The sequence below is a fragment of the Ischnura elegans genome, chromosome 5 (genome assembly GCF_921293095.1).
Source record: "Ischnura elegans chromosome 5, ioIscEleg1.1, whole genome shotgun sequence".
NCBI classification, from domain to species: Eukaryota; Metazoa; Arthropoda; class Insecta; order Odonata; family Coenagrionidae; genus Ischnura; species Ischnura elegans.
This window is the reverse complement of record NC_060250.1, coordinates 58,660,370-58,687,387: the sequence shown is the minus strand read 5'-3', so window position 1 is coordinate 58,687,387 and position 27,018 is coordinate 58,660,370. Positions and strand designations below refer to the sequence as shown.

At 39.3% G+C, this 27,018-nt stretch overlaps 1 protein-coding gene across 1 annotated transcript in view; it reads left to right on the top strand.

Moving 5' to 3' along the window:
• The window catches only part of LOC124158937, a 346,015-nt gene that overhangs the window by 64,260 nt on the left and 254,737 nt on the right, over positions 1-27,018 (top strand). The window contains exons 2-3 of the mRNA XM_046534369.1: positions 18,143-19,959; positions 22,645-22,732. Coding sequence (XP_046390325.1) covers positions 19,533-19,959; positions 22,645-22,732 — 515 coding nt within the window. The 5' untranslated portion in view covers positions 18,143-19,532. The remainder of the gene's footprint in view (positions 1-18,142; positions 19,960-22,644; positions 22,733-27,018) is intronic.

Below are 27,018 nucleotides of genomic sequence, written 5' to 3'. Positions count from 1 at the left end.
GCGCGTCGTGTGATTGAGAATCATGATTCTTGATCAGTCATTGGAGTGACGGACGCGGGACTTTGTCTCTGATCAGGAAATTATTTTCCATCAACCGACTGTCGATCAACGTAAGTTTAGTGGGACCGGCCCTTAATGATGGTATTAATTACTAAGTGACTCTATTACGTGAATTGAGTTAATATTAGTATATCCTTAGTATTTCAATGTTTTCGTCTTGGGAAAACTGCCATATAGTCATTTAAATCTTAAAATCGAAATTTGGGAAATTCAGAGTTGAATATTTTAACTTTAAATCTCTTCTACAACGATGATATTGTGGCATTTCTTTTGAAGTCAGACTTTATCTAAGTTGTATCTATGGAAATCTTCCAGGGCTCTTAATTTAGCTAAAATACATCCTTGCTGATGTCTTAGTAGTATTTTCCTGGTTTTTGTCGGTGATGCTACAGAAAGTAATAGCTTTAAATTCGATAGATATATTATTTCCTCTACATTAATTTAAGACAGCACTTCACAGTCGATTACATTTTCCTTTCAGGGATCCACGTTTACCTTATAGCTTTCTGCACGCACCGGCAAGCATTTCCTGTTGCAAATTCTCAGGAGGCTCTGATAACATACCAGAAGCCGTTTTCTCCTCGTGGGTGTAATAAGAGTGGCGAGGGCATTAGCTCCAAAGCTTCACTGAATGGGCTCCGGATAGAGCGATATTCACGGCAATGTCGTTTTTAGGGTAAGGCGTCGTCTCAAATGTATTTCCTCCTATCTCGAAAATAGCATTCCGCAGCTGAATGGGTGTTCCATTTCCTTTCTAAGAAGCAGTATCCATGCATTATCCTTTGAAGAGGCCAATACAAAAATACTTTTGCAATACGCTTCATCTCTATCCAGAGCAGTGAATTTACCCAAACGACTTTTTGCGAAGTCGCGAGACTGCGTGATGAGATTCACGAAAAAAACGCACCTAAAATATTTGCGTTAGACGTGAATCCTAATAATATTTTTTCACTGGCTTATTTCGCCCACAAATTAATTTTTAAAAATAAATATGATAAACTGTTGAGAAATAAAAGGGGAGTCGTGAACCTGACTTTCATAAACGGAGGTAGTCCATGAAAACAATGTTTCAAATATATGTTTTTTTCAGTGGTACTGTGAGGACATCCATACGAATTAAGAAGATTTTCACATGGAAGAAATTCTTATTAGGCTCCTAGAGCGCTTAGGTCTGAGTAAAATTAAATAGATTCACGCTGAGTCGAAATTAAAAAAAAAAACAATACAGTACTCTCCGCCAAACATTTTATATTTTATGTTGAATTTTTAGGTGTAAAAAATACATATTCAATGTTTTTCCACTCTATGGGCATAAATTTCAATTTTTTCTTTCTAACCCTTTCAAATTACCTTATAATACTTTTTATATTGGTACACCGTGCCCCAACCTACATTATGCTATTTTGTTTGAAAACAGTAAATATTGCCATCAAATGTGAACAAAATGCTAATTGTATTTCTAATTTTACTTAAAAGAAGGCTAGTTGAAAGTGCCTCCTTCTTGGTCGGACGCCGTGAACGTAGGCAACCGGCAATGCATATTATCCTGGAATCATGCTGTTTACAGTACAGTGGTGTGTAGCAAAGTTGCGTTCACGGTTTTACAGGGGTTAGGAGTACTGAGGGGCCATGAAGTTTCGTCCACGTTCTGGCTTTGGTGTAGGTTAGACTATTGTTGTTTTCGGCGGTATTTGTACCCTATTTCAATGAAATATTCTTCAAACCTTTTGGAGAATATACTACAGCGCAGGCACAAAATGCGTGCCATTAGGAGTTATTTGGTGTGAAAACTTAGATGAAATTATTATTGTTCGACTTTGTTTGCTTTTTATTTACTTCCATTCTATCCCAAGGCATCGGAAACGACGAGTACCAAGGGTATTTTGCGTTGTAGAAAAAACGTTTCAACCAATGTGTCAGTGTAATTGGAGAGTACTTCGAAGATGACTAACGTTTGTAAGACAAAAAAATAAATTTTGAATATTTAAAAAATTGTATCCGGTTAGTTTTGGGTACTCCCTCGTAAGTTTCGTTTCACCTACTCCCACAACATTAAAATCTTAAGTGTGAATTGTAACGATTCACTGATTCACTCGCAGTTGGTAACTTAATGGCATGAACGCGCGCTGACATACAGGGTGCGTTCCGAAAGTAATGCTATTCAATATCCTGCACCGCTCCAATTGGTTGGGGAGGGATCAGTTTACTTGAAGTAGGTGGAAATAACGCTGAGATTTACCACAACACCAGTTTCAGTACTCTCCAAGCTGTGGAAGCAGCAGGACGTCAGTTATTATAAACCTCTGCACGCCGACCGTGTCACAAAAAATGGAATAGAAAATCGAGCAAAGTTTAAATTTTGTGCTAAACTGAACAAATAATTCTCTTGAGGAAACAAAATGATTCGTTAGGATTACGGTGTCTCTGCACTGTCCTACGTACAAGTTTTGAGTTGGTAAGAGCCCCCAAAAAAGGGCCGGGAAGAGGTAAATGCCCAAAATGGCAAGAATAGGCTAATTAAATGTGAAATCAGTGCTCATTGTCTCTTTAGTCAGCAAAGGAGTGGTCTTTAAAGAATTTGTTTCAAAAAGACACACGGTTAATGCTGCCTATTACATGTACGTGCTGGAATGACTCCGAAAAAGTGTAATAAGGAAAAGAAAAGACATCTCCGCTACCTCGCAAATCCATCTCGACAAAGCGTCCTGCCACAAGGCGCTACGAGTCAGCGAGTTCCTGGCAAAAGGCGAGGTTTAAACGCTGCTTCAACCCTCTATAGACTGAATCCTGGAGACTTCTTCCCGTTACGTCAGATTAAGGCATCCCGGAAATGCGAGAGGTCCCCGAAGAAGCCTTCCTCTGCACATACCAGTAATGGCAGAGTCGCTGGATAAAGTACATAGAAGCCCAAGGCCACAATTTTTAAGAATTAAAACTTTTTTTTTGCAAATATATTCAATAAATTTCTTTAAGAAATAATTGCATTACTTTCGGAACGCACCCTGTAAAACCCAAGGCAGCGCGCCTAGAGTAGAAAAGTTTTGTGGAGACGTTGGAATGCTAATTTTGAGCTCTGTTTATTTTAATTCTCCCTGTGCCTCAACCTTATATTATTCCAGGACATTACTTCGTATTTTTCTGTACAATATTTTAGCGTGCCTAAGTTTTACCTTATCATATACTATATCGCTAAAATGCTGAGTTTGAACTGTAACGATCCAGTAATTCACTCGCAGTTGCTAAATTAATTGCATAAACACGTACTTACATGCAACCCAAAGCCTGTGGAACAGATTTAGGGAGACGTTGAAAATATAATTTTGAGGTTTTTCATTTTGAATCACCCTATGCCTTCACCTTATAATATTGCAGGGAATTTTTTTGTATTAGTAACACCTAGGTACTTTAAAATATTTTAGAGTACCTAGGTTTTACGAGGTATTTACGTACGTTTTAGAGTACCATTTAACAGCTGAAAGTGAATGAATGGAACGTTTAAACAGTTCAAACTCAGCATTTTAACGATGTGGGAGATGAGGTAAAGTGAGGTAAAACTTAAACCTAGGTACTATAAAACATTTTAGAGTACCTAGGTTATACCTCACTTTACCTCATCTCCCAAACTAAAAGGAAATCTAAAATACTTTAGAGTACCTAGGTTTAAGTTTTACCTCATCTCCCACATCGCTAAAATGCTGAGTTTGAACTGTTTGAACGTTCCATTCATTCACTTTCGGCTGCTAACTGAATGGCACTAACACGCTCTCTCGAATGTAACCCGAAGCGAGCGTGCCGCAGGAGGAGCGGATTGATGGAGACTGCGTGCTGTGGGGGGTCGCGAGGAGGCGCGGGGGAGCGGTGGCCTGCGGGCGCGCGGATGTTGCCCGACCGCGGGGCGTATCGATCAGAGGAGAGAGAGAGAGAAGGTGGAGTTGCCCTTCCCTCTTCCACGCATCTCCGAGAGGGTTGACTCGCCGCGTTGAGCGGCCGCACACGTCCCGGGCTCCGTGATTGGCGGGGCGCGGAGAAGTGCGGAGGGCGGTGCTTGCGCGCGGGGTCACTGCTGCTGCCGCTGTCCGAGGCACGTCCGTCGCCCGTCCTGGTGCTGCAGGGAGGGCAGGCACCCAGTCGGGGAGGTTCCCTCAACGTGTGCGAGATCACGTGGTCCAACCACTTTGTTCGTCTCTCAGGTTGTCATGGAGTCAGGTTGGATTTTTGGAATTGGATTCCCCCTCCAAAGGGCCAAATAGGATTTAAAATAAATTCACGGTTGCTCCTTTAACGCATTATAAGCCAATGTTGCTTCTAAGTAATATTCATAATGTATAAATTTTCAGCTCTATTTAGGAAAGATTTAAACCAAGTGTTCCTTTGTGTTGTGAAGTATAAAGACGAAATATGTAGCCGCCGCAATAGTTATGATTGAGTAAAACTTTTTCACGTTTTTAAAACGAGGAGCCTGGAAATTGAACTTATACTAGAAGCAGCTATGGGTTAGATAGGGTTAACTTACCGTCATTTGACGTCATTTTCACCAAGAGGAAAGGATATGGAAGGGTGAAAAGAAACCCGGCGTCGGCATTAGCCTGCTCTTAACGGAAAGCGCCAACGGGACAACGGCTTAACGTCCCATCCGACGGACGGAGTGTTGTCCTTGAAATGTCATCCACACAATATTCAAGCAGGGATTGGGCAGTCTCTGAAAACTCTCTGACACCGCCGGACTTTGAACCTGAGCCCACAGGGTGGGAAGCCAACACTCTAGCCACCACACCAACCCGGTCCCCCTTTTTTTAGATAGAATGAAAGGGATTAGACTTTACTGTGAGTTGAAGAGGGAAGTACATGAAGTAAGGGGAGGCTGAGATAATGCTTCTTAAGTACTCTATGGAAACCAACCTTAATTGGTAGAACACTTCAATAATAATTTTTTCTTTGTAAGAATCTCCCATTTTGTTGCAGTGATCTTGATCTAAAACTATTTCATTTGATCTTAATTAAAACCCACATACCTGCGTTTCTCCTCGAAGCAGTTATCAATACTTTTAATACTAGGGCCAAACTGCAAATTTTGTTTTTTCAGTGTCTTTAGTTGCATTTTTTTTTGTAAAAGGTTACCAATTTTTAGCGCACTGGCATATGAAGAAGGAAAAAAGTTGAAAATTATTTTTTGAAACGGACTGATTCCGCTATCAATTGTTTGTTTGTTGAGTATGAAATGCTTGTTTTAACATTATTTTCTTATTTTTTATTTTATTAATTCCCATATCACCGACTACGACACATTTTGGCCTTTTACATCGAGGTTTTCAACATTTTAAACATTTCTACGTTCACGAACGACCATGCCCTGGGTATGAGCTACCTAACTAGGAAGGAATCGAGCCCGTCACCTCTGAATTGACAGGAGAGGTCTTTTCTCGCCACCATCGAGGCCGGCAGTTAGGTTATTTTATTTTACTGCTGCATGCGATCCTAAGCCTTGTTATGGTTCATCAGCTCGGACAATCCTCGATTACTCTAAAAAGTAACCCAATGTATTCCAGATTCCATCGAGACATTCGATTTATTCTAATATATTTCATATTTTTTTCTTTGTCCATACATTTGCAAATTTTTCGCGCTATTACAACTTAAAAAGAAAAAAAAAACCTCCCCTAATATGCAACCCGCAAGCCACCAAAAATGTCTGCCTGGGCTGGTTGGTGGTGGGCTTTTCTTGGTGCAATATCCTGGGAACCAAAGTACAGAAATGAAATATAATTGAGGATATACGCTACAAATGTCTAAAGAGTCGTTGTAAAAACAGAAAAGTGATGGGATAATCCGAGAGGGACATCATCTTCAGTTATGTCCGAAAAATGCCCAAAAATACCGAAAATTCGAAACTTAACGTGCAATGCGGCACGTTTTCCGGATATCCGATTAAAAAAATAATTTCAAGATTATTTTCTCACCAAATGGAACAAATCTGAGGGGCGTTCCAAAAGAAATTCGAAAAATTTAAAAATGGGGACCATCCTAACGTAACAGTCCAGGGTAATTGCTCGCCGTCCAATATTTGTCACGCAGGAAGACGCATGCCTGTGAGGAAGTCATGCCCTGGAGCTTACTGGCTAGCAGTTGGAATTCGACGGTCGAGCCAATTCGAAGACGCTGGCCTGATTGCAGGGGACCAGTCCTCAGCCAGTGGGTTGACGTAAGGGAATTGGATGGATGGGCTAATGAGATTTTGGCTCGCGGATACGGATAGGCTAGACACTGATGAGAGTTGAGGAAGAGGATTAGAGTCACTTTGATGTTGGAGGTTGGGCGTGAGAAATGAAGGGAAGGCTTCTTAGTATGCGATGACGGAGAGGAGACGACCACGGATGGAGAGAGAGACAAAAAGTACGGAAACAGGTAGATGGGAGATGACAACGAAGTTGATGCTCACGCTAACGAGAAATATCGGTGTGTCTGGAATGCCTCAGCAGATATGCGGATAAGCAAGCGGGGAATCAAGGGTGTAGAGTGAACCTAGTATGCTGATGCCTAGCTGAGATACCCAATGAGATAGTTAATATGCTTTGCTTTCCAATATTTACTAGAGTAAAGTTTGGAATATTGCGTGTGTTGAATATATTCTTTCGTTCATCATGGGAAAAGTAAAACGTAGGCTTGTCTTGGTCCCATTCACCAGTAGCTATCTGGTCTACTCATTCATTTTTCATCAGAAAATGGAGACCAGATTCAGTCATTGGTGGCCAACAAGGCAAAAGATCAACGCTAAAGATGGGAGTAATTATTAATTATTCTTGAGTTAAGGTGTTGATGATATACCCAAATCCAAAGCTAGCTAGATTTGGTTATATCATCAAAACTTTAACTCGAGAATAATTAAGAATTACTCCCATATTTAGCGCTGATCTATTGTCTTGTTCACCACCTACAAATGAAGCTGGTCTTCATTTTCTGGTGAAAAATTAATGAGAAAGAATAATTTTAAAAGTGAGTTTAATCATATTGCTAAGGTATGCTAAACTGTCACTGTAGCTACTTATGCAGCGTTACTTGCCGGGGTCTATCGGTGATTTTATGCATTTGTTTCCATAATTTGTGAGGATCAATAAAAATCGAAACATCAGTTATATTAAGTACACTCTTTACGTCATGCAATGTATGTCCTGGATGGCGTTTAATCAAAAATAGTTTTTTCGCGTCCTATCTTATCGGAAATATTTTCTATAAATGATGCTCCCAAATTCTCAATGCCGTCGCACCATTTTTATATCAACGTGGCTTTACTTGTTTCGGTGAACTTTAAGGTAAAACCCAAAGTCGTTCCCGTGAAAACGTTAGTACCCGACGCGTGGTCGAAAAGCGATGGAGAGCTCGCAATAAGGGAGGGGGATTGTGTCTGGGGAAAAGAGTTCATTTCATTCCGCCACGCTGCTTTTGTTCCCTCCTCGCAGGAAAACATTTTTCTTCCACTCTCTCTCCCGGATAACTCGATTCGTTCCGTTATTAGCGGGAATCTGTGTGTGCATGTACTCATTTGGTTGCCGACACCGCCGTGCGGCTTTGCTCACGGTGCGATGGCCTCGAACGCCTTTGCTGCAACGGGGGTGGATGGTTGGAAAGGTTGGAGAGAGAGAGGATTTTTGGTGCGGTGCAAAAGAGTCGCGGTTCATTTCGGAAATGGCTTCATTAAGAGGCTAAATTGATACTGAGAAAGGGGATCCTCTTATCCGCGATTGTCACCGAAATGGCAAGTTGGGAAGCACCGGGGAGGATTCGAAGACGAAACGAGAGTAAACCAGATTGGATTAATGAACTGGCTCGTTGTGGAAGGAATTTAGAATGCAACCATCAGTCAATGCGTGTAAAATGAATTCCCGACACTATTATTCGCTCATATTCGAGAGCTTATTCTAAGCTGGTGCGAAGGAGATGGAGAAACCTACATGTTGCCTTTATTACAGCCAGAAGAATGATACCGTAAATAGATTTCATAGAGCCGTTACTATCGTTTTTGTCTCTATAGTACTTCCATGAAAAATTTATGATTTTTCATGTTCTTTTTGATGTAATCTTTATAGAATATAGTCTTATATTCTCTAAAATGATAAGATCTAAATAGCATTTTTATTTATGCATTTATGAACGGGCACGTTGTGGAAGTAGTTTAGAATGCACCCATCACTCAATGTGTCCGTCTGAGGGGGTGTACAATGAAATTTTGAAACTCTTACTCGCTTACATTCGAGAGCTATTTCTGACCTGAGGTGAAGAAGCTCGAGAAAGCTACTCATTGCTTTTATTGCAGCCATAAGGATGATACCAAAAATAGATTTCATATAACCGTTGCTGGTATTTTATATCTATAATACTTCCATGAAACAATTATATTTTTTTCGAGTTCTTTTTGATACAATCTTAAGAGAATACTCTCTTATATTTTCTAAAATAATAAGATCTAAATAGCATTCTTATTTGTGTATTAATGAACTGGCTCGTTGTGGAAGTGGTTTAGAATGCACCCATCAGTCAATGTGTCCATCTGAGGGGGTTTATAATGAAATTCTGACACAGCTACCCTCTCATATTCGAGAGCTATTTCTGAGGTAAGGAGAAGGAGCTGGAGAGAGTTACACATTGCATTTATTAGTGCTACCAGATAAAAGAATTCGTACAACGGTAACTAGTGTTTTAGTCTATATAATACTTCCATGAATATACTTATAATTTTTCGAAGCTCCTCTTGATGAAATATTTACCAAATGTTGTCTTATGTTTTATAAAATGACAAGATCTAACTAGAATACTTTTTTATGCATCTTAAAAGGTGTCACCATGGAATATTCTCATCGAGTTTTTTTGGATTCTATAGCTGCTTCAAAAGAATAAGTCTTGCATTACCGATCATACGATAAGCTTATGAGTTTATGCACAAAATTAATTTAAAGTGAGACGCGGATTCGAAAAACTGCTAAAATTAATTTACTTTAAATAGCGAGTTGATAAAAAATATCTATATTTGATCATCAGGTCAAAATCAAATGCCGGGCGCAGAGGACCAATGTTAAAAAATATTCATACCTGAATAAAACAATTGAAGATTGGAACAGATTGCCTGCAGAGTTATTTGAGCCCTTTCCTAATAATGTAAAAATATTTAAGAAAAAGCTGAAAAAGTATTTAATTTTTTAGAAATTCTAATTAAATTTTAAAATTTGTACAACTGTCTAGTTGATATGTGACTTTGTGGGGATGTTGTTTTTTTCTTTTTTGTATATACCACCTGGCCAGTTGCCAAATTGTAACTTATACAATAATAATAATAATAATAATAACTGAACAAGCTTCGGCAGTTAGTCCGGAAAAATAAAAAATAAAAAAATATCATTAGGTGGTATCATAGGAATATAACGCTAACTTACTGTCGTGCGCATGTATTTTGTATGTTTATTCGCGTTAGTTTGGGGAAACGGTTTCTTATTTAAGTAATATCTCAGTAAATATTTGGGCCATTAATATCTGAGTATTTGAAAAAGTATCTCTCATTTCTGGTATAAAAACCTTTTAAAATTCCCCCTCTTTAGACGAACATGCAACCAAATTTCCCAAATGGATGCCTTTCAACCACTCGCGTCTATTAAACAATGGATGAATTGCTTTTTGCTTCAATGTTTATCGGCCATCGGTTAAGAAAATAGAGGAAACCAAAGCCATTAATATAAATTTTGTCTTACATTCATGCAATCGTAATACAATGAAATACACTGGTATATTTCGTTTTCCAACAAAAACAGGGCATTGAAGTATCCATTCGATAGATCACCGATTTCCTAGCCATTTAATGGGCTGTGCATTTGGTTAGATTCCAAGTGAGCTTGGAAATCTTGAGGAACACATTTTTACCGTACAGAAACTGCAAACGTCTTGAGTAACGATTTTTAACCATGACAAAATGTGGAAAAAGCTGTTTTTGGCTTAAATATTGGTTTCCAGTTCACGGTCCACTGTTCGTAAGAATGCTGAGTTTTGCTTTCCGGGTGGAAGGTAATTACGGAGTAATTTATCGCCTGCGTTTTGAACAATAACATTTCCTTGAAGAAATATCTCCCCAGTCGAAAAATGTTTTTAGAATTAATCCATGTTTAATATCTTCATCTCGAATGATTTATATTATTTTGATTAATTAATTATCAATATTATTTTCTTTGCACTTTTTGACTATGCTGGAAAATAATTAGGAATTAAACTGGCCCTAAAATTACTCTTTTATTATTGCTATTATTGTTATGAATGCATTTTTCTAAGTTATTACTGTTGCTACCACATTGTAGCCTTTAGAAATTTTAGCATATACTGGGTATAGTTTCTATATTTTACAGTTTTAGTGGATAACTGCGTCAAAACAATTGAAATTGAAAATCTTAGGATTGTTGACCGGTGATGATGATGAAAAATTCAGTAAGGTTTTCGTTCTCATTAGAAAAAATCCAAAGGGTTGAATTGGGTTTTTACTGGATTCACCAATTTAGCATAGAGTGTAATTAAATATCCCAAATTTCGGCTTTTCAGTCTTTCGGATATAATCACGCCCAGGTAATCTTAACGCAGAGATTTGAACCGGAAATTTTGCCTTTTTTCCGAGATAAAAATGATCACATTTGTCTCATAATCGTATTTAAAGACTGAAAATGTAGTGATCATCGGAAATATCACCGATATGATGACTAGTTAAGGCGGATCTAGTAAGAGAATGGCATGGATTAAAAGGTAGCAGTCTATCCCGGTCATTTCGATCAAGTGATCCATCCCACTTTGATCAGTATATTCTTTCCTCTTTTCCGGCTAACGCGCCGATGGCTCCAACGGGGACAAATTAAGGGCCACTTGAACACTGCCACCGCCCTATTCCATCCCAAATTACATTAGGATGCTCCTCTGTTCGGATGGAAAGGCGTAGATCGGGAAACTACCGAGTCTGATTGGGTCTGCGATTAAGCTAATTTTTTAAGCTTAAGGAGTGTTGAGTGCTAGAGAAAGGCTGAAAAAAAGAGGAGGACATAAGAATCGAGAATAATTAAAATGCTTATACGAATGAAAACGTCTTCAATTTCTTACCATCTTACAGCATTATTAGACTCAACTCAATATTAGACTCATTATTAGTGCTCAATTTTTGCCTGAACGGCGTTTTGAACGAGGGAAAATTGGGTACAATAATTTGGCGGTGAGCCGGTAGTTATAAAAATTTCATCGTTTTTTGTGTTTAGAAAAACATGATTCCTCATTGTAACTTTCATTACAATTTTAGAAAAATTGGAAAATTTGGGGGGGCTGTTATGATTGAAAATTGTGTGAATTAAATGTGTTGGTGTATTCTTATGGTGCCTAAAATTGTATAAATTAATCACTTATTAGACTTCTTTAGCTTTTGAGCCTGCGGATCTTTATTTTGACCTGCCCCAAGTTCTTATCTCATGGTTTTTATTGGGGGATCGTTCTTTCCATTGCGTACGTAACTTCTGTGCTATGCCATGGCCTTGCCAACTGTGTTTTTGCAAAGGGAACACGTTGAGGGGATTACGAGAGCAAAATTCATATCACCACTTCTAAGTTATGAAATCGTTGGGTAGTTGCCGATTCAGTGCGGATATATGCAGATTTTTTTTTACGCACGTCGTTGCTCTCCCGTTGTTGCAGGAAGTTTTTTCGAGAAAGAGAAATTACTGTCTTGATTACATAAACATTATGAGCCCGGCGCACATAAGTGATGCATATGTATTTAATTTAATATTAATGTGACTAAATCCGTCCCAATTCTATTTCAACTTACTTATGTTGTATAGCTTGGTAAAATATTTGTATCCATCTAAATTCTTTCACCTTTTTATGCTCCTTAGCACCCTTCTCCATGGTTTTCGTCATCGATTGTCATGTTGTTAACAAATAGTTTCTCGCAAGTTCAATAGTCGTAATTTCTTGTTTCTACGTTAATTTAATTCACTCAACCAATTTCAAGCAATAAATTAAGTGTTATAATAATCCTACCCAGGTTGACCAAATTTGTATCAACTTCAGAACTTTATTTCAATTTTGTGCGGCCGACTGAGCTTTGAAGTGAGTTTCGCCTCTAATAGTGATAAATAAAAGGTTTGCTTATTCAACAATAATGTATATCATTGCTACCAGTATGACCTTAAGCCATCAGACTGTTAATTCATGTTGCATGCAACAAAAATATTGCATATTTGCACAGGATTTATTCATATTTCATGAAATTTTCCTTGTCATACGTTGCGAGTCGGTATTTGCTCGGATGTGTCCTTGTGGCAATGAGTCCGTTTAGGAGGAAAGCCTTCCTCTTTTCTATTTTGGCCGCGTTGAAAAATGGCAGGGGCGGAGTCTCGAAATTGTTGGGCTGAATGTGTCACGGTGAGCGCTTTTGGGGGTGGGGGAGGGTTGGAAGAGAGGATAATGGATAAGGGAGTAATCGGATAGCTCCAGAGCCGCGGGTGATGCGAGTGGCTGGGATTGGGGGCTTGAGGTTTGTGGGTCGGGTGCTGGAAGGGGTTTTCTGTGGGACTCAGACACTGCAAACGAGTGGAAATGCGAGAGGCACCCCGAGGAAGCTCTTGAGCCTAGCAATCAGGGTTCCCAGAGTTCAGTAGAATCAGGATACTCAAGGCCACGTCGTGAAACCGCTAGCAGGGGTGTGTGTGCTTGAGCTGTTCGAGATAAATTCTTTCGGATAGGTACGAAGGATTCGGCTATTTTTTGTAAAAGGAACACATTCATAATGAAAGACCAAACTTTATATTTTGCACAGAAATTTTCATTTTAAACAGCGCTGCCCGTTTCATAACTCTGTGGAATAAGAGGGCTCTTAAAAAATACACGTAGACCTTTCGAATTGCGCGGACCCAGTCAAATCCACCTGGTGCCGTGCCAGCTTTATAATTTTAATTATCACTATTGGTTGCCTCGCTACGACGTTGTTTGATAAATGTGTTTTTTTTTTTGGTTTGTCGGATTAAACTATAAGAGAAATGGATGAGCGAAGAGCTCCTGACAAATTTGCCGAAAAACGAGAAAAATCTGCAGTATAACTTTTAATATGATCAAAACAGCTTAAGGCGACGTTGATACGAACCGTGCGACAATTTTTCAGTGGTATATACTATAGAAAGATACCCGTCAGTCGATTAAGGACGATGAGCGTCATGGAGGCTCTTTAATATCATCTGATTCATGCGTCGAAAAAAATCAACACTCTGGTCCGGGATAATCGACCTCTGACGATCAAAAACCTTGATGAAGACTGTGATACTTGTTGAATTATGACATAAGATTCTGACTAAAAATTGAAATAAGAGGGTAGTTCAATAAGTAATGCAACGCATTTATTTTTCATTTGTTTTCTGAAACAGGGGCTGTTGTATTCAGCATTCAAATACACCATGCTATTTCTCAATCTTTTAGCTACACAACGCTATTTTTCAACGTAAACTCCATTCAATGCTACGGCTTGAGGGCACCTTGTAGGGAGGGCCTGCATGCCAGCACGGTATCATTCCACTGGTCGATGTCAGGGATGACGTCGTCCTGCATCAATAACTTCGTCATCATCCCTGTAGCGGCGATGATGAAATACGCAGGGCCCAACGGCTTTTTAACAACGACAACTGTTATTTTGTCCACTACCAGATGCAAGGGGACTGCATAGAGGAGGCCCAATTTAATCCCATAGAAGGCTGATTTCTGTTGCCACCTCGGTCGCATTTTAATCGGTTTTCAAAATGTCCGCGGCGCGGTGATGAGTGTAATGGGATCCACTTTTTATCAATATTTTACCAGACAATTTTTTTAATTGCGAGATATCGCATTGGGAAGTTATGAATTTCATAGATCACATAATTATGTGCATAAATTTCGGTAAACACCCCTAATTATACCTTATTTCCACGTAAAAATCGGATCAAATTGTCCGTCAGCGACGCGAGTGGCGACTTTTGGAAACCCATTTCAATGCGCGGTGCGTGACAACACATTAAGAGGCCGACTTCAGGATCCTCTTTTGTAATATTCGTGATCAGGTCACTTTAGATATACTGCAAGCGCCTATGAATATCTGAGGTACCCTGGTTTTCTGCCAAAAGAGACTCAACCACTGACAGTTGTTCGGAACGCACCTCCGTTACAGACGCCATTTTAACCAGAGATGGCGATAGAAACTAAACGAAAATCAAAACCAGTAAAATGTCAATAGTTTCGTTTCCGGAAGCGAAATGTAGTAACGAAACGCAATAGATTTAAACCCTAGGAGGTTAACTCAGGGTCTTAACCAAATCGGAGTTAAAAACAACTTCGGATCGAAAATAAACTAAAGCTCTGGGACGAAACGAAACGCAGATAATGTTTCGCACCGGAGGGACCACGTGCTTCACCTTCGAACGGTTTAGTTTCGACCCACACACCGAGTACGAAGTATGATTGAATTAAGTAGAGGTTCGGTCTACCGCCATTAGGTGCATGTAGCACTCATATTTTTACCACTTGCAGGAGAACGGTGAACGCAAACTGGCCATTCAATTTTGAAGGTCGATGTTTTAACGTCTATACACGTATGTCAAACGTAATGGGTCAAAACTATTCCCTCTTATCCCCCTCCACTCAACTTCTGGGATCGAATCCTAACTATGAACAGCGGATTTTCGATTAATTTAGTTTCGTTCCCGGGAGTAAAGTTTCGTCCCGGGTCGAAACTAAACTCCTTGGTGATTTTAATTTCGTGCGGGAACGAAACTTAACCTAGGCCTCGTATTTTAATTTCCCTCCGGGTCAAAACGAAACATTTTCGTTTCGTTTCACTTATCATCCCTAATTTTAACAGCTCCGTATGGCGCAATCAAGCATTGGAAGTCGATGCAACCATATTATACGAAGCGGAAACGTTTGAAGATGCTCCACAAGGAATGCCAAGTTTTTTCAACCAAAATTGGCCGTGAAAAAAATGCGCTGCATTAATTATTGAACTCACCTCGTAGGATCGTGATGCCACTAAATTTGCGATGCGCCTGACGACGGAAGACAAAAAAGGCCCATCACATTAAGTCCTCGGAGCTATTTATATTTTGGCTAAATACTCTGCAGCTAGTCTTCCCCAGCCACACTACATATCTGATTTCGCTCCCTGTGACGTTTTATTGTTCCCCGAATCGAAAAATCTTTGAAAGGAAGAAGATTACGGACGATTTCGGGAATTTATGCAAATCGAAACCTCCACTGCACAAACGCTCAACAATCGCCCACCGAATCAAATCCGCTCATTTAGGAGCCCTAGATGTAGTATTACATCTGGTAGTACTACATCTAAGAGCCCTAGATATAGTAGTACTAGATGAGCGGATTTGATTCGGTGGGCGATCTTTGAACGTTTGTGCTGTAAAGGTATCGAAATGCGAGGAGGGAATTGTTGAAAATCACAAAAGATACGTTCCAAGACAATTTGCAGAAGTGGCAACATCGTCCAGCTGTGGAGTGTGTTTTGTGTGTGTGGTTTGGAGAGGAGAGTACTTTGAAAGAGATTAAGAAATTTACCTTCTGAATTAAGTAAGCTTTGTTTCATGACGTCATTTGACATATTTTTTGAACACCCCTCGTATTAATGTTCAGTGCCTCGTTTTCACATATTTAGTGTATCGCAGGGAATGCATGAAAGGGGAAGGAAGCGTCGGGAGTGAATGAAATTGAAAATAGGAAAATGAAATTTCTATGGTAATTACTAAGTTTTCCCTAACATTATGACTATCTAACCTCTCCAAAAAGTAACATCGTAACTCCGAAGTATTAATTTAAGAATAATGAACGCTCGGTATTATTATGCATCGGAACCGTTCTTGAAAGATTCAAACACAACCCCTATGTTTGAGTTATTTCAAAAATATTTTTAACTTTCAATTATCCTTTATGGTCTCGACATCTTAGGCCTAGTAAATTAACGTTGAGGAATGTGGAGTGCAAACTATTCTAATGATTTGGGGGAGCACAAAAATGCGATTTCCAAAATAAATCACTGTAATCATTAGACCTACAAGAGATGCTGATGCATACTTTCTTCAGGAAGGAGAAGCTCAAAAATACGGATTGCGGTTGTTGACTATTTTGATGACGCTTTTTTATGAATTGCCTCAGCAGTGACTGCTCAATTGACTCAGCTAGGGAGAAAGGTAAAGTAGACCTTTGTTATACATATACCACCAATGGGGATTGAATTTTCTCTTATCAATGTTTTAAACGATAACACCATTTGAAAGCTTTACGCCATTTTTCCTGCAATACTTTTTGTTGAGGACCTCTTGCGTGGCATTTTTTTCTTTTCCATTGCCGATTTTAATTCCTTAAATAAACCCTATCAAATACCAAGGAAATTAAATTAGCTTATTATGATAACGTGATATTTATTGCCTTAATTAAAGCTCTTTTGAAATCTTTTATTTATTTTTCTGCTTTTATCAAGAATATAACCACGATGGTCTCAAGTGCGGTTAAAGTCAGCAAGACAGTCCTTTTACGAGAAGTGGATGCGTGCATTAGCCGTAATCTCTCTATTGTTGCAAATTCGTTTGGTAAGTACTCCGTAATATTGGTAAACTGCATACGATTCGATCACAAAAGTTCATTCTTAGAATTTTGCCTCATTATGTTTGTATCTGTAATAACTGCCGCTTCATTAAGCTTTAGCGATTGAAATCTAAATGGCAGGGAAATTCCCTTAGCCTCCATTCCTTAGCCACAAACGCTTCAGTGCTTAAAAATGCGTTCAGTTGCAAAAATATCATTCGTGTTTATCATTCCACCATATTTTCAGCTCTTAATGGTCTTCTTCCACGGTTAGGGACTTACGGTGAAATTTTAATTAAAGCATATATGCATCAGTTTCCATATTTTTTTATTTGGCTACCTCATTTAAAATGTTCAGAAGGAGCTTGACTGGTGCATACGTTCCCTCGCTTAGGTAGGAAAGAGATGTAGACCTGAATCACAAATATCATTAGTGAAACCTCATTTCATTCGGTAAATGATATGTGGGCTTGAATTCGTCTGTTCTAATAAATGAAGGGGAAAATGCGCTGCAATTGCCCTCCTGGCCTCATTCCTTTTATCCTCTTAGCTGGAGTTGACGTCCCGCGTCTTTTTTTTATCAGAATGCAGGAAAATATTCAGGAGTAGCATTGATTGTGGGAAAGACTGTATTGACCAATACTGTTTCATATCTCCGGTTCATACAGTAATTAATTTTATCCGACAGCCTATTGACGTCGGCACGTATAGCAGATAATTGGCTTTATGGGCACCAGAATTTAAAAATGCGTTTTCTGAAGTGGCGATGGGGTTAAGTCGTCGCCTACCATACCGTAGGTTTCGGGTTCGAGTCTCGCCTAGACAAGTTCTCCCTATCCAGGACATCAATTTGTTTGATTGCCTATTGTTAACTGTTGAAATCCTCGATTTAAAGGCCTCAATGTGCAGTTTTGGGAGTGAATAAGATAAATAAATATATTAAAAAGGGACAGGCTTATGGCAATTTGGAGAATTACGGGACCCTCATTGCGTCGAAATAAGTATCATCTCTCATTATTGTTTTTATTTTATACATAATTTGTGGTTTATATATTCATTTGTAGCACTTCATTTAAATTTATGGTTTTAACTTTTATGTGTATAAATATTTTGACGGTATTTCTATGCAAGTTCATATGTTCTATTTTGCTAATCATTCAACGCTATTTCCTGATCTGGATTATATTTCCAAACACGCCAGGAACTGAAGCAATATTAGCGCACGTAGAGTATTCAAGTAAAAACCGGAAGACGTGGGCAAAGTTGCATTTTAACGATTTCCTGTGTTATTTTCCTGTGTTAATAATGCGTGTTTAGAAATTGAATACAGCCGTGGTCTTCTGTTAGCGTAACATTCTTCATTGCCGCTCTTTGCGAATGATTAAACGATTTTTTGTGATTTTTTCGTGAATTTTATCTTGATGCAACGATAAAAAAATTGATGTTCATTTGTTTTCCCCCTCAGGATTTTTCGGGAGCCAATGCCGACCTGAGTGACCATCTGAGGACTGAAGTACTGCGGCCCGCACTTCTTAAAGTACATCGCCCACGGCTACGCATTTCATCTCTCCACCAATTAATTCAGTCTCCACCATCACTACTGCTCATCCTCTACCTAACTTCTTGAACCGTGGAAAGCTTAGCTTTCAGCCGCTGTAGTCCTGCCACGCCTCCTATTTACGAACCTCCGAACCCGTGTAGATCCCATTGCCCCACTGAAGCTGGGGAAGTAGAGAAAAACAAGCCGAACCGTGGGTCGACGCCGAGAAGCGGGGAATCCCTTGCAGCCGAAGCAAGAGGGAGGGGTTCCAACCCTTTCGTTCCCCTCTGGGAGTCAGGGTTTGTCCCCGTTACGGTATTAAGGGACTGGAGGGGAGAGGAAACGAGGGGTTCCAAGGATACGAGACTGAGAGTGAACTTCTCTTCCCGCGTGGAATGCCTCAACCGAGCCACAACGAGTGCCAGAAGCTGGTTTTATGACGTAGAGGGCGGGTTGGCGGAGGCGTGCGTGAAAGAAAGGCTATTTTTTTCTCTCTCTTGAGAGAGAGAGGGCTTGCACCCTTTGAAGGGAGGAGTGGAAGGAGGTTGGTGAGTGGGTTTCGTGAGGGTTCGCTGGGAGTGAAAGTGAAGGGAAAAGGACGAGGCGTGCGGAAAAGGGTACAGGGTAGGAAGGGTACCTAACTCTCCGGACGGAGATATGGGAAGGGAGTGTATGTTTACATATATGTGAGAGTCCCCATTCCTTGTGATCGTCGAGGAAAATAATATATAAGAAGAGAGTATTGTGGAAGGCGGAGAGGAGTGTAAAGAGGATTGGGAAGAACAGAAAAGAGTCCCTCATTTTCTCTCTCATATTTCGCCCTCCTTATTTATTCTCCACCTGACCCCTTCCGTGCTCTTCTCTCCCGCGTTTATTTTTCTGCCCCCCTTCCCCCAGAGTTCATTTTCCCCCATGACCCCACACTCTCTCTCGTCCCCCTCAAAACCCATTGTGTTTCCCAGAAGAGAGTGACCCTGAAGATATTCCGAGGCTTTTTGTTTCTTCAGAGGGAAAGTGGACTGTTTCGGGTGAAGTGAGACGAGAAGGGGAGGATACAAACACAAGAAAACATAGTGATCCGGGATTATAAACAGTTGAAACCCTTGAGGATACACAGGTTTGGATATAAAAGGATACCATTTTTCAGTGGAGTTGAAAAAGAAACAGTTTTATCTCAAACGTGTGCTATTCACTAAAATATAACGTCCTTAATTCCTCGTGATTGAGCTCTTTGAGACTGTTCCTGGATACTGTGAACACCAATCGTTTTTTTTGTCTTTGATGGCGTGCTCCATAGTGACCATCATGTTGTGTTATGCCTCTCCCGCGCACAGCGGCCCGGCGCGAGGCCGCCACCCTTTGGGGTCCCTGGCATGAGGCGGTGTCGAGTGGTGGTGGAGGCGGCGGCCAAGCGATGCACCTGAGGGTGGCAAGGGAGGCCCAGGGGGCCCTCGATGGCGTGGCGGCCGGCGCCGGGGCCGCGGCTCCCGACATGGCGGCGTCCCTCCTCCCCAGCCTTCCTCCTCCGACGACGGAGGCAGTGTTCGACCCCTCGGCGGCCACGGTCCCCGCTGCGACCGCCACCCTGCCCCCTCTGTCGTCGGCGTCGGTGACGTCCGCGGGGGTGGATGCAGCAGCCGCGGCGGCCGGTGCCGCAGGTGCCGGCGGGGCCTCGCCCCCTGGGAATAGTTCCAGTGTCAACGTGACGGATCACTTTCTGGACGAAGAGACGGAGGACAACGGTGAGTTAAACAACAGATTCCATATTATCGTAGCTTATTTTCTGTGTACATATTTTATTTCTTATCGGACTTAAAGACTGGTTGATTATCCGCAGTGTATTTTGCCTGCGGTAGGCATTCATAGGGACCTCAAAAGAACCGGTTATATTTTCAATTTTTCTTCTCAATTGGTGAAAAGTTTCAAAATGCGGCTTAGTCTGAAATGTTTAAAATATGTATTGGAGGGCAAATACATATTTTAATGAAGATATTTGATCACCAATGTGGAAGCTTTGATGACAGCCACAGCATTCATAAACAGTTTAATTTATATTTTCAAGTCATTTTAATTCGCATCACAAAGATCATTTTACAACTTCGAAACTTATGTAGCTTGTATCATTTATGACATTATCTTACCATAACTATTTCCTCGAAGGTAAATAAAGATGCCGCGGCAATTGCTTAATAAAATTATTTTGTTCAAAATAATAATTAAAGATTTAACTTAGCGTTAAATTCATTAATATTCATTTACTTGTGTAGTTTATTGGTGCCATCAGAGAGCACTTTACGAAATGAATCTCCTATTGGCCGATAAAAGCACAGAGTAAATCGCTGCGGTTGAGGGAAATGGTAAATACTTAGCACATGAAAATTATTTTTTTATAGTTTTTCAGAAATAATATGTGGTTGTATATCTATAGAGCACAATATTTGACCTGGATAAGCATCCGCATAAAATTTATTCCCGGTAAAGTCAACTTCGTAGTTTCCCTATAACTTATTTTTATTACCTCTTGATAGAAAAATACTTCCACAGTCACAAGAATATGGAGATAATTATATCTTCTAAAGCAAAGAAAGAAAGACTTTAAGGGTAAACGCGTTGAGTATATAGAATTGCTGAATGAATAAAATACTTTGAATTATTTGGTTGAAATTGTAAATCAAAGTCTCGGCATGAGTGAGAGGCCTCGCGAGGGTTCGAGGACTAAACGAAAGGAAAAATTAATAGATGTAATGGCAGTTTCATATTAACCACAGTTTCATCTATCAGTCTCAGAGCAGTAATAAAAAGAGTCGTCGACTTCGAATTTCAATTTTTTAATGGGGAAGCCATTAAATAACTGCTGTTATTAGGTAGAACGGCAAACAATTTACCCGCGTAAGGAAATAATCCTAATGGAAGCAAAGTACAATTCTACTCCCTGCTCTCAAATCATGTCTGTAGTAGGATGAGACTCCTGCTGACGTATGTTGAGAAGTTGGAATTGCAGCTCGTTTAATAAGTGTAATTGGCTCAGGCCATTATGGAAAGGTGGTCGGCGCGTGAAAGGCTAAAATATGGAGCTCTTGGAATAGCATTCGTAATGCTGTCAGAAGCGAGCACGCAATCCACATATGCTTCTCTCGTGAATCTCCAGCGACGATATTCTCGAGCCCTCGTGCACGGAGGATTCGGACACGAACTCCCATCCGTGAAAAATTAGTGTCTGGGGTAATAAAAAGTCATCATATAGAATTGGTGGGGGAATTGAACTTTTTAGTACCCACAAAAAAGTAAGTCTAGAAAGGAGATTCTAAATAAGAAGCGTTAATACAAATTATTGTATGAATGCGCCTATCAATAGAATATGTATCACTTTCAAAACACTATCAATTATATTAAATATAAACTTACCTGAGGAAATGTTTCGCGGACAGATATCGTCGACAATAGCGACATCATAAATTTGTACGGAATGCTATATGCCTTGACTGTTTTGGTAATTATTTTTACCATTAGTGTATTAATTTATTTTTGTATTATGATCGTAATTATGGTTAAATGTGAAAATATTTTACCCTATAGCTTTGTTTTCATGTTAGGTGAACTGAAAGTTATTAAATGAATAAAAAATTAAATTAAATTGAATTATCAAGGCAATCACATTATTCGTAGGGTAATTAGTATAAATTCCACAAATAACTGTCATTGGTAATGCTTGAATTCCTAATTATTAGATTTGCATCAGTTAGTTTGGCATGGAAAGTAATTATTACTTTACGAAACATTACCACATTCTATAGAGAACAGCATGCGTAGAAATAGTTTAAAGTACCACTCATCGTGTATTCAGTCCAATCAAGTCCTATTGTATCGGACGGAACCTAGACAGAGATAAAAGAAAGTTGGCTCACAATCAATACGGAAGAATCGTATAATTTTCCTGCCTCCTTTGTCAGGGAAGTGCCATTTTAAAGTGAATACAAACAGCTTTAAATAGTCATATCCAAACACTTTGCTCTGATTGTTTCTGATGCACTCTTCTGCAATTGCATTCGGAACTTAATTGCTTTGCAGCTATCAAGTGTTTACCTTCAATGAAAATACATTAGGATAACTCTCTATATGTTAGCCTATTCATATGTAGCGTTTGTAGAGTGGCCTAACGGATTCAGTGCCCCTATTAAATTGACTATTCAATTTTGAGACTTTTAATTGAAAGCTAATCTTTGTTCTTTGTGAATATCAAGATGGCTGCCAGTGACACAATATATCTGTAAAAATAATTTGTAAATTTTAATTCCAGGCGTTGTAATTCTTTCAGTTGCTAACGTATTGCTTTGGAGAATATAATTTTATCATTCAAGTAACATTAGTGTTTGGCCTGCGGGTGTGATCTGCTCATTTTTACTGAATTGGTGCTTTTCTTATTTCAGGTTTCTCCGAAATGCAGACCGTGGCGCTAGCGTGCATCGCTACCCTCATTCCGCTGTTCATCATACTCGTCGCCGCGTTCGCAATCAGGTGAGCAACAAAAGGCGGCTCAAATAATTGTCCAGCTTTGAATTTTACTCAATTTCCCACACATTACTCAAAGACGAATTTTTGCCTTCCTTTGTAAAGGTTACGAACAAGAAAATTGCTGAGTATCTGTAAGATGAATATTAAGAAGAATTTTTGCTGCATTTTCTAAACGTTACGAACTAGAGAATCGCCGAGTGCCTGTAAGGTTTTCAGTGGATCGAAAAATAGCATGTAGCTGGCATGTATTTTGATGAATAGGGTGCGATAAGTGCTCTTCGGTATACTATATTCTGTGAAGCAATCAGCTATTAGCTAATCTAACTATTGGGAAGACAGGGGGATTTTTCCAAGAGAGCTTCCCGGAGAAACAGATGATTTTGAGAGTCTCCCCTTTGACAAGTCGGTCGACAAAAGTCAGTCAAACTCAAGAGGAGTACATTATTTTCGATGATAGTAAGACAATAAATGTGACTATGGTAGATGAATTCTTGTTCTAGGTTATATTTAATGGAATAATATTAGTTACTAAATTTGCTGACTTCCTTTTAGTGCAGATCACAATCATGTAACCATATCTTTCTTTTGAAAAATAACTATGCTACATCATCATCTAAGAATCAAAATAAAAGTTTAATAAGAATGAACGTTCAAATGTGCATTGCAAAAGCATAAAATCCATGAATAAATAGCTTTAGTACTAATGTTTTACCCATGGAAAGGAATTTAACTCAAGATTAGGAGGATGATAAGTTTTTTGCTTTATATTTCCTTTTGACTTAATTTGATTCATTTTTCGAGAGTTTTATGATAGTAAACTTCAATTTTATAAAATCGTAATAATACCCCATAAAATGCTGCCATTGTTTTTAATATCTCTAGTATGCATCTTCGTTCGTTAATGTCCCACTAGAAAGTTGTAAGAAAACCCCATGAAACTGCTGCTATTTTTTCCGCAAGTCTTCAGCATGTATTATTTATCTCCGTTAAGGAAATTACAACGTTTAAGTCGATTTATATAGTAAGATTTATTTAATAGTCTTGATACATAAATAGCGAACCTCGAACCTCAAAATATTGCTGCCATTGTTTATAGTATCTCCAGTATGCATCCTTATTTTTCAATCTCCCACAAAGAAGTCGTAGGAAAGTCTCATAAAACTGCTGCTATTGTTTCTTCAAGTCTTCAGCGTGTATTCTTTTATCTCCGTCAAGGAAATTTCAATGTTTAAGTCGATTTATTTGCCTCCCCTCCCATTCCTCTTCCACGAAGCTGCTTTTAAAAGTACGCATGGCTGTGGGCATTATCGTGGAAAGTCAATTGCCCAGCGCATTTTTCCCCCACTTAGGTCACCCTCCATGCGTCTACCCTTTTGTCATCCTTCTCGAACGTTTCGCAAACTCTCCTTCTTTTTTTTTAACCACTCCGTTCCATCATCGTCGCGCGTCGTTTAAGAAGGGCTTTTCTTTTCTCTTCCTCCCGCTCTGGCCTTAAAAGCAAATGCCCTTAGCCGTTCCTATTTTCCACTTTCTCTCATAAATGTTTAATGGCGTCATTCGTCCAATCCTCCCTTTACTTTCGCAAATGTTAACTCCCCTTTCTCTCTCTCTATCTATCTATCTATGTTTCAAGCTCCTCGTCGTCTCTCTCCCATGATTGTAATCGAAATAAATACTCGCGTTTCCGGCGAAAAAATAAAAAAAAGCTCAAGCAATAAATACTGCAGGGATTTCAGGTGTAAGGAAAGGCATTAAAATGCTTCGTTTAGCCGATGTAAGCTCTAAAATCTTTGCATAAGACCCAACAGACGATTTTCCAAAACTTAAAAAAATAATGCTCTACGTGACCACACCAAAATTCTCATGAGTGAAAGAGGCATATGATAGCATTGCAGTCATAACTAAGAGAGCAGCTAGAACAAGAGAAACCCTTCATCCCCCAGGATATGTGTATTATAACCTCCAGATATAACAACAACAACAAATATCTCCGCTGACAAAAATGAACGACCAAGGGGAGGATGAAAGGAGAACCATTTTTGTTCGGATGATCCGATGGAAGGGGACTGCATAGAGGAGGCCCAATTCCATTACCTGGAAGGGTGATTTATGTTACCATTTCGATCGCATTTAAATAGGTTTTCAAAAATATTTTATTTTTATTTATTTATTTTTATTTCGGTGATATAAGTGCAATGCGATCCACTTTTTCCCCTATATTTGGCAATGCAATGTTTGTCATTTCGAGGAATAGCATTGAAAATTTATGAATTTTGATAGATCACTCCTTCATGTCTATAAATTTCGGCTACTAATACCCCTGATTATACTGCATTTCCTCGTGAAACTCAGATCACTTTGTCCGTCAGCGACACGAGTGGCAACTTTCGTAAATACGTTCAAACGCGCGGTGGGTGATAACACATTTAGAGGCCGACTTGAGGATCCTCTTTTTGTAATATTCGTGCTCGCGTTGCTGGCGAAAGGATGGCCATTTTCGTTTCGGATTATCCAATGCAATAAAGTGGAAGGTATGGATCGTGAAATTCCCTGCGCGGTGTGAGTTGTGTCGTGCGCTGCCCTAAATCAATCTGAATTTTTAATGGGTCCCAAGGCGGAGCTAGACAATGCTCGAATGTAGTCTGAGTGACTCCTATTTAACTCATCCCTGAATCCCAGAATTTTGTTTGACCAGGGCCTTTTGCTCCATGCCTTTGTTTCCATCTTGCTTTATATACCACTTGCAAGTCACCCGGCCTTGCTCGGGAAAGATAGTACCCAGAGGAGTGGGAAACTTGGAACTTGGATTTCATGATCATATAGGATTATTATGTTACCTCTTTGAGCTTACCCGGCAGGATGACCAATCGCACAAGTTGTATTATGTGACGTAGCAAACGGTAATGGTAAAACAACTCAAAGGACACATCAGACACAACCGTTTTGTAATATTACGAGGTTTGGGAGCATGAGAAGCACCTATGTACTAACTTTGATCGCAATCCGTGCAGCCGTATGGAAACGCATAGCGGACAGACAAACAGATATCCTCTTTTATATAAATAGATTATGTTTTGCCTTCGTACTGGTCCCATAGTATTCTTCCTTGGGTTTTATATTCTCGTTGCCTTCTATTGTACTTATAAATAACATTTGTGTAAATGTTTTGGTTTTTATCCTTATTGTAATTCTTTTTTTTAATAATGGAGACCTTTCCTAGGTCGTTCATTTTTGTCTGTCGAGAAATTTTCTTCTTGAGATTATAATTCACTTATCGTGGTAGATGAAGTGTTCCTCTTATTACAGCTGCTCTTTTTGTTATATGTCCACTTTCACATGCCTCTTACACTCAAGAGGTTTTTTGTTGTGGTCACGTGAGGTATAATGTTTTTTTACTTGAAGTTTAAGAAGATAGTTTGTTGAGTCTTCTGCAAAGATTTTAGAGATTTCATCGTCTAAGTGATGCTGTTTTCTCACACTTAAAATCTCTGAAGTATTTATCACTTGAGCTCTTTTAATTTCTTCTTCGTGGTGAGTACTAAAGATTATCAACTAAAGATTATTAAAGGCGGCATGCTAGAATTAACCTGGTGTTTTTATTTGATTATGTTACTCTATCTTCTCAATCACCATTATTCCTCTACATTCGTTTTACAAGTGAAAAATGATTGAGGAAAGCGAACTCGTTCTTGATGATTAGTGAACTACCTTAATAGGTGTTTTTTTTTTTCGAGAAAAAGTTTTGGTAGGAAAAAGTTATCGGAATAAAGTTTTTAAACCAGTGCTTCATGACGCTAGTGATTACTTTTTCAATCAGCTACCGTCCCCATAACAACTGAAAACTCTTGAAGCATGCCTACTGTTGTTCGAATCCTTAAAAAGTAGGACGCAGTTCCATTTCTACTGTAACATTACTCACTTGAAGGATCGGTGCGCCGCATTCCCGTGTTTGTTTGTATCACTTGTAGAAGACTGCTAATTTCGTTTTGACCCATTTTTGTCGACACTGCGATTTTTCATTCCTGCATCGAATTAATCAGCTATTTCCACATCGATTTTTAATCAATCAGTTTCAAAGTCCAACTGTTTATTCGTAATTGTTAAATATCTTTCGAATGAAAAGCCCTGTTGATACCTAATATCATTCGGCTGTATGATCACATTTTTTCTGAAGATTGCGTAGGTGTTTAACAGAATATAAAAGGGATAGAAAAAGGCGTAGTTCTCGGCTATCTAATTTATTCGGCCCTTCGAAAATAATTTCAAATTGAAATGTTATCTTTCTAACG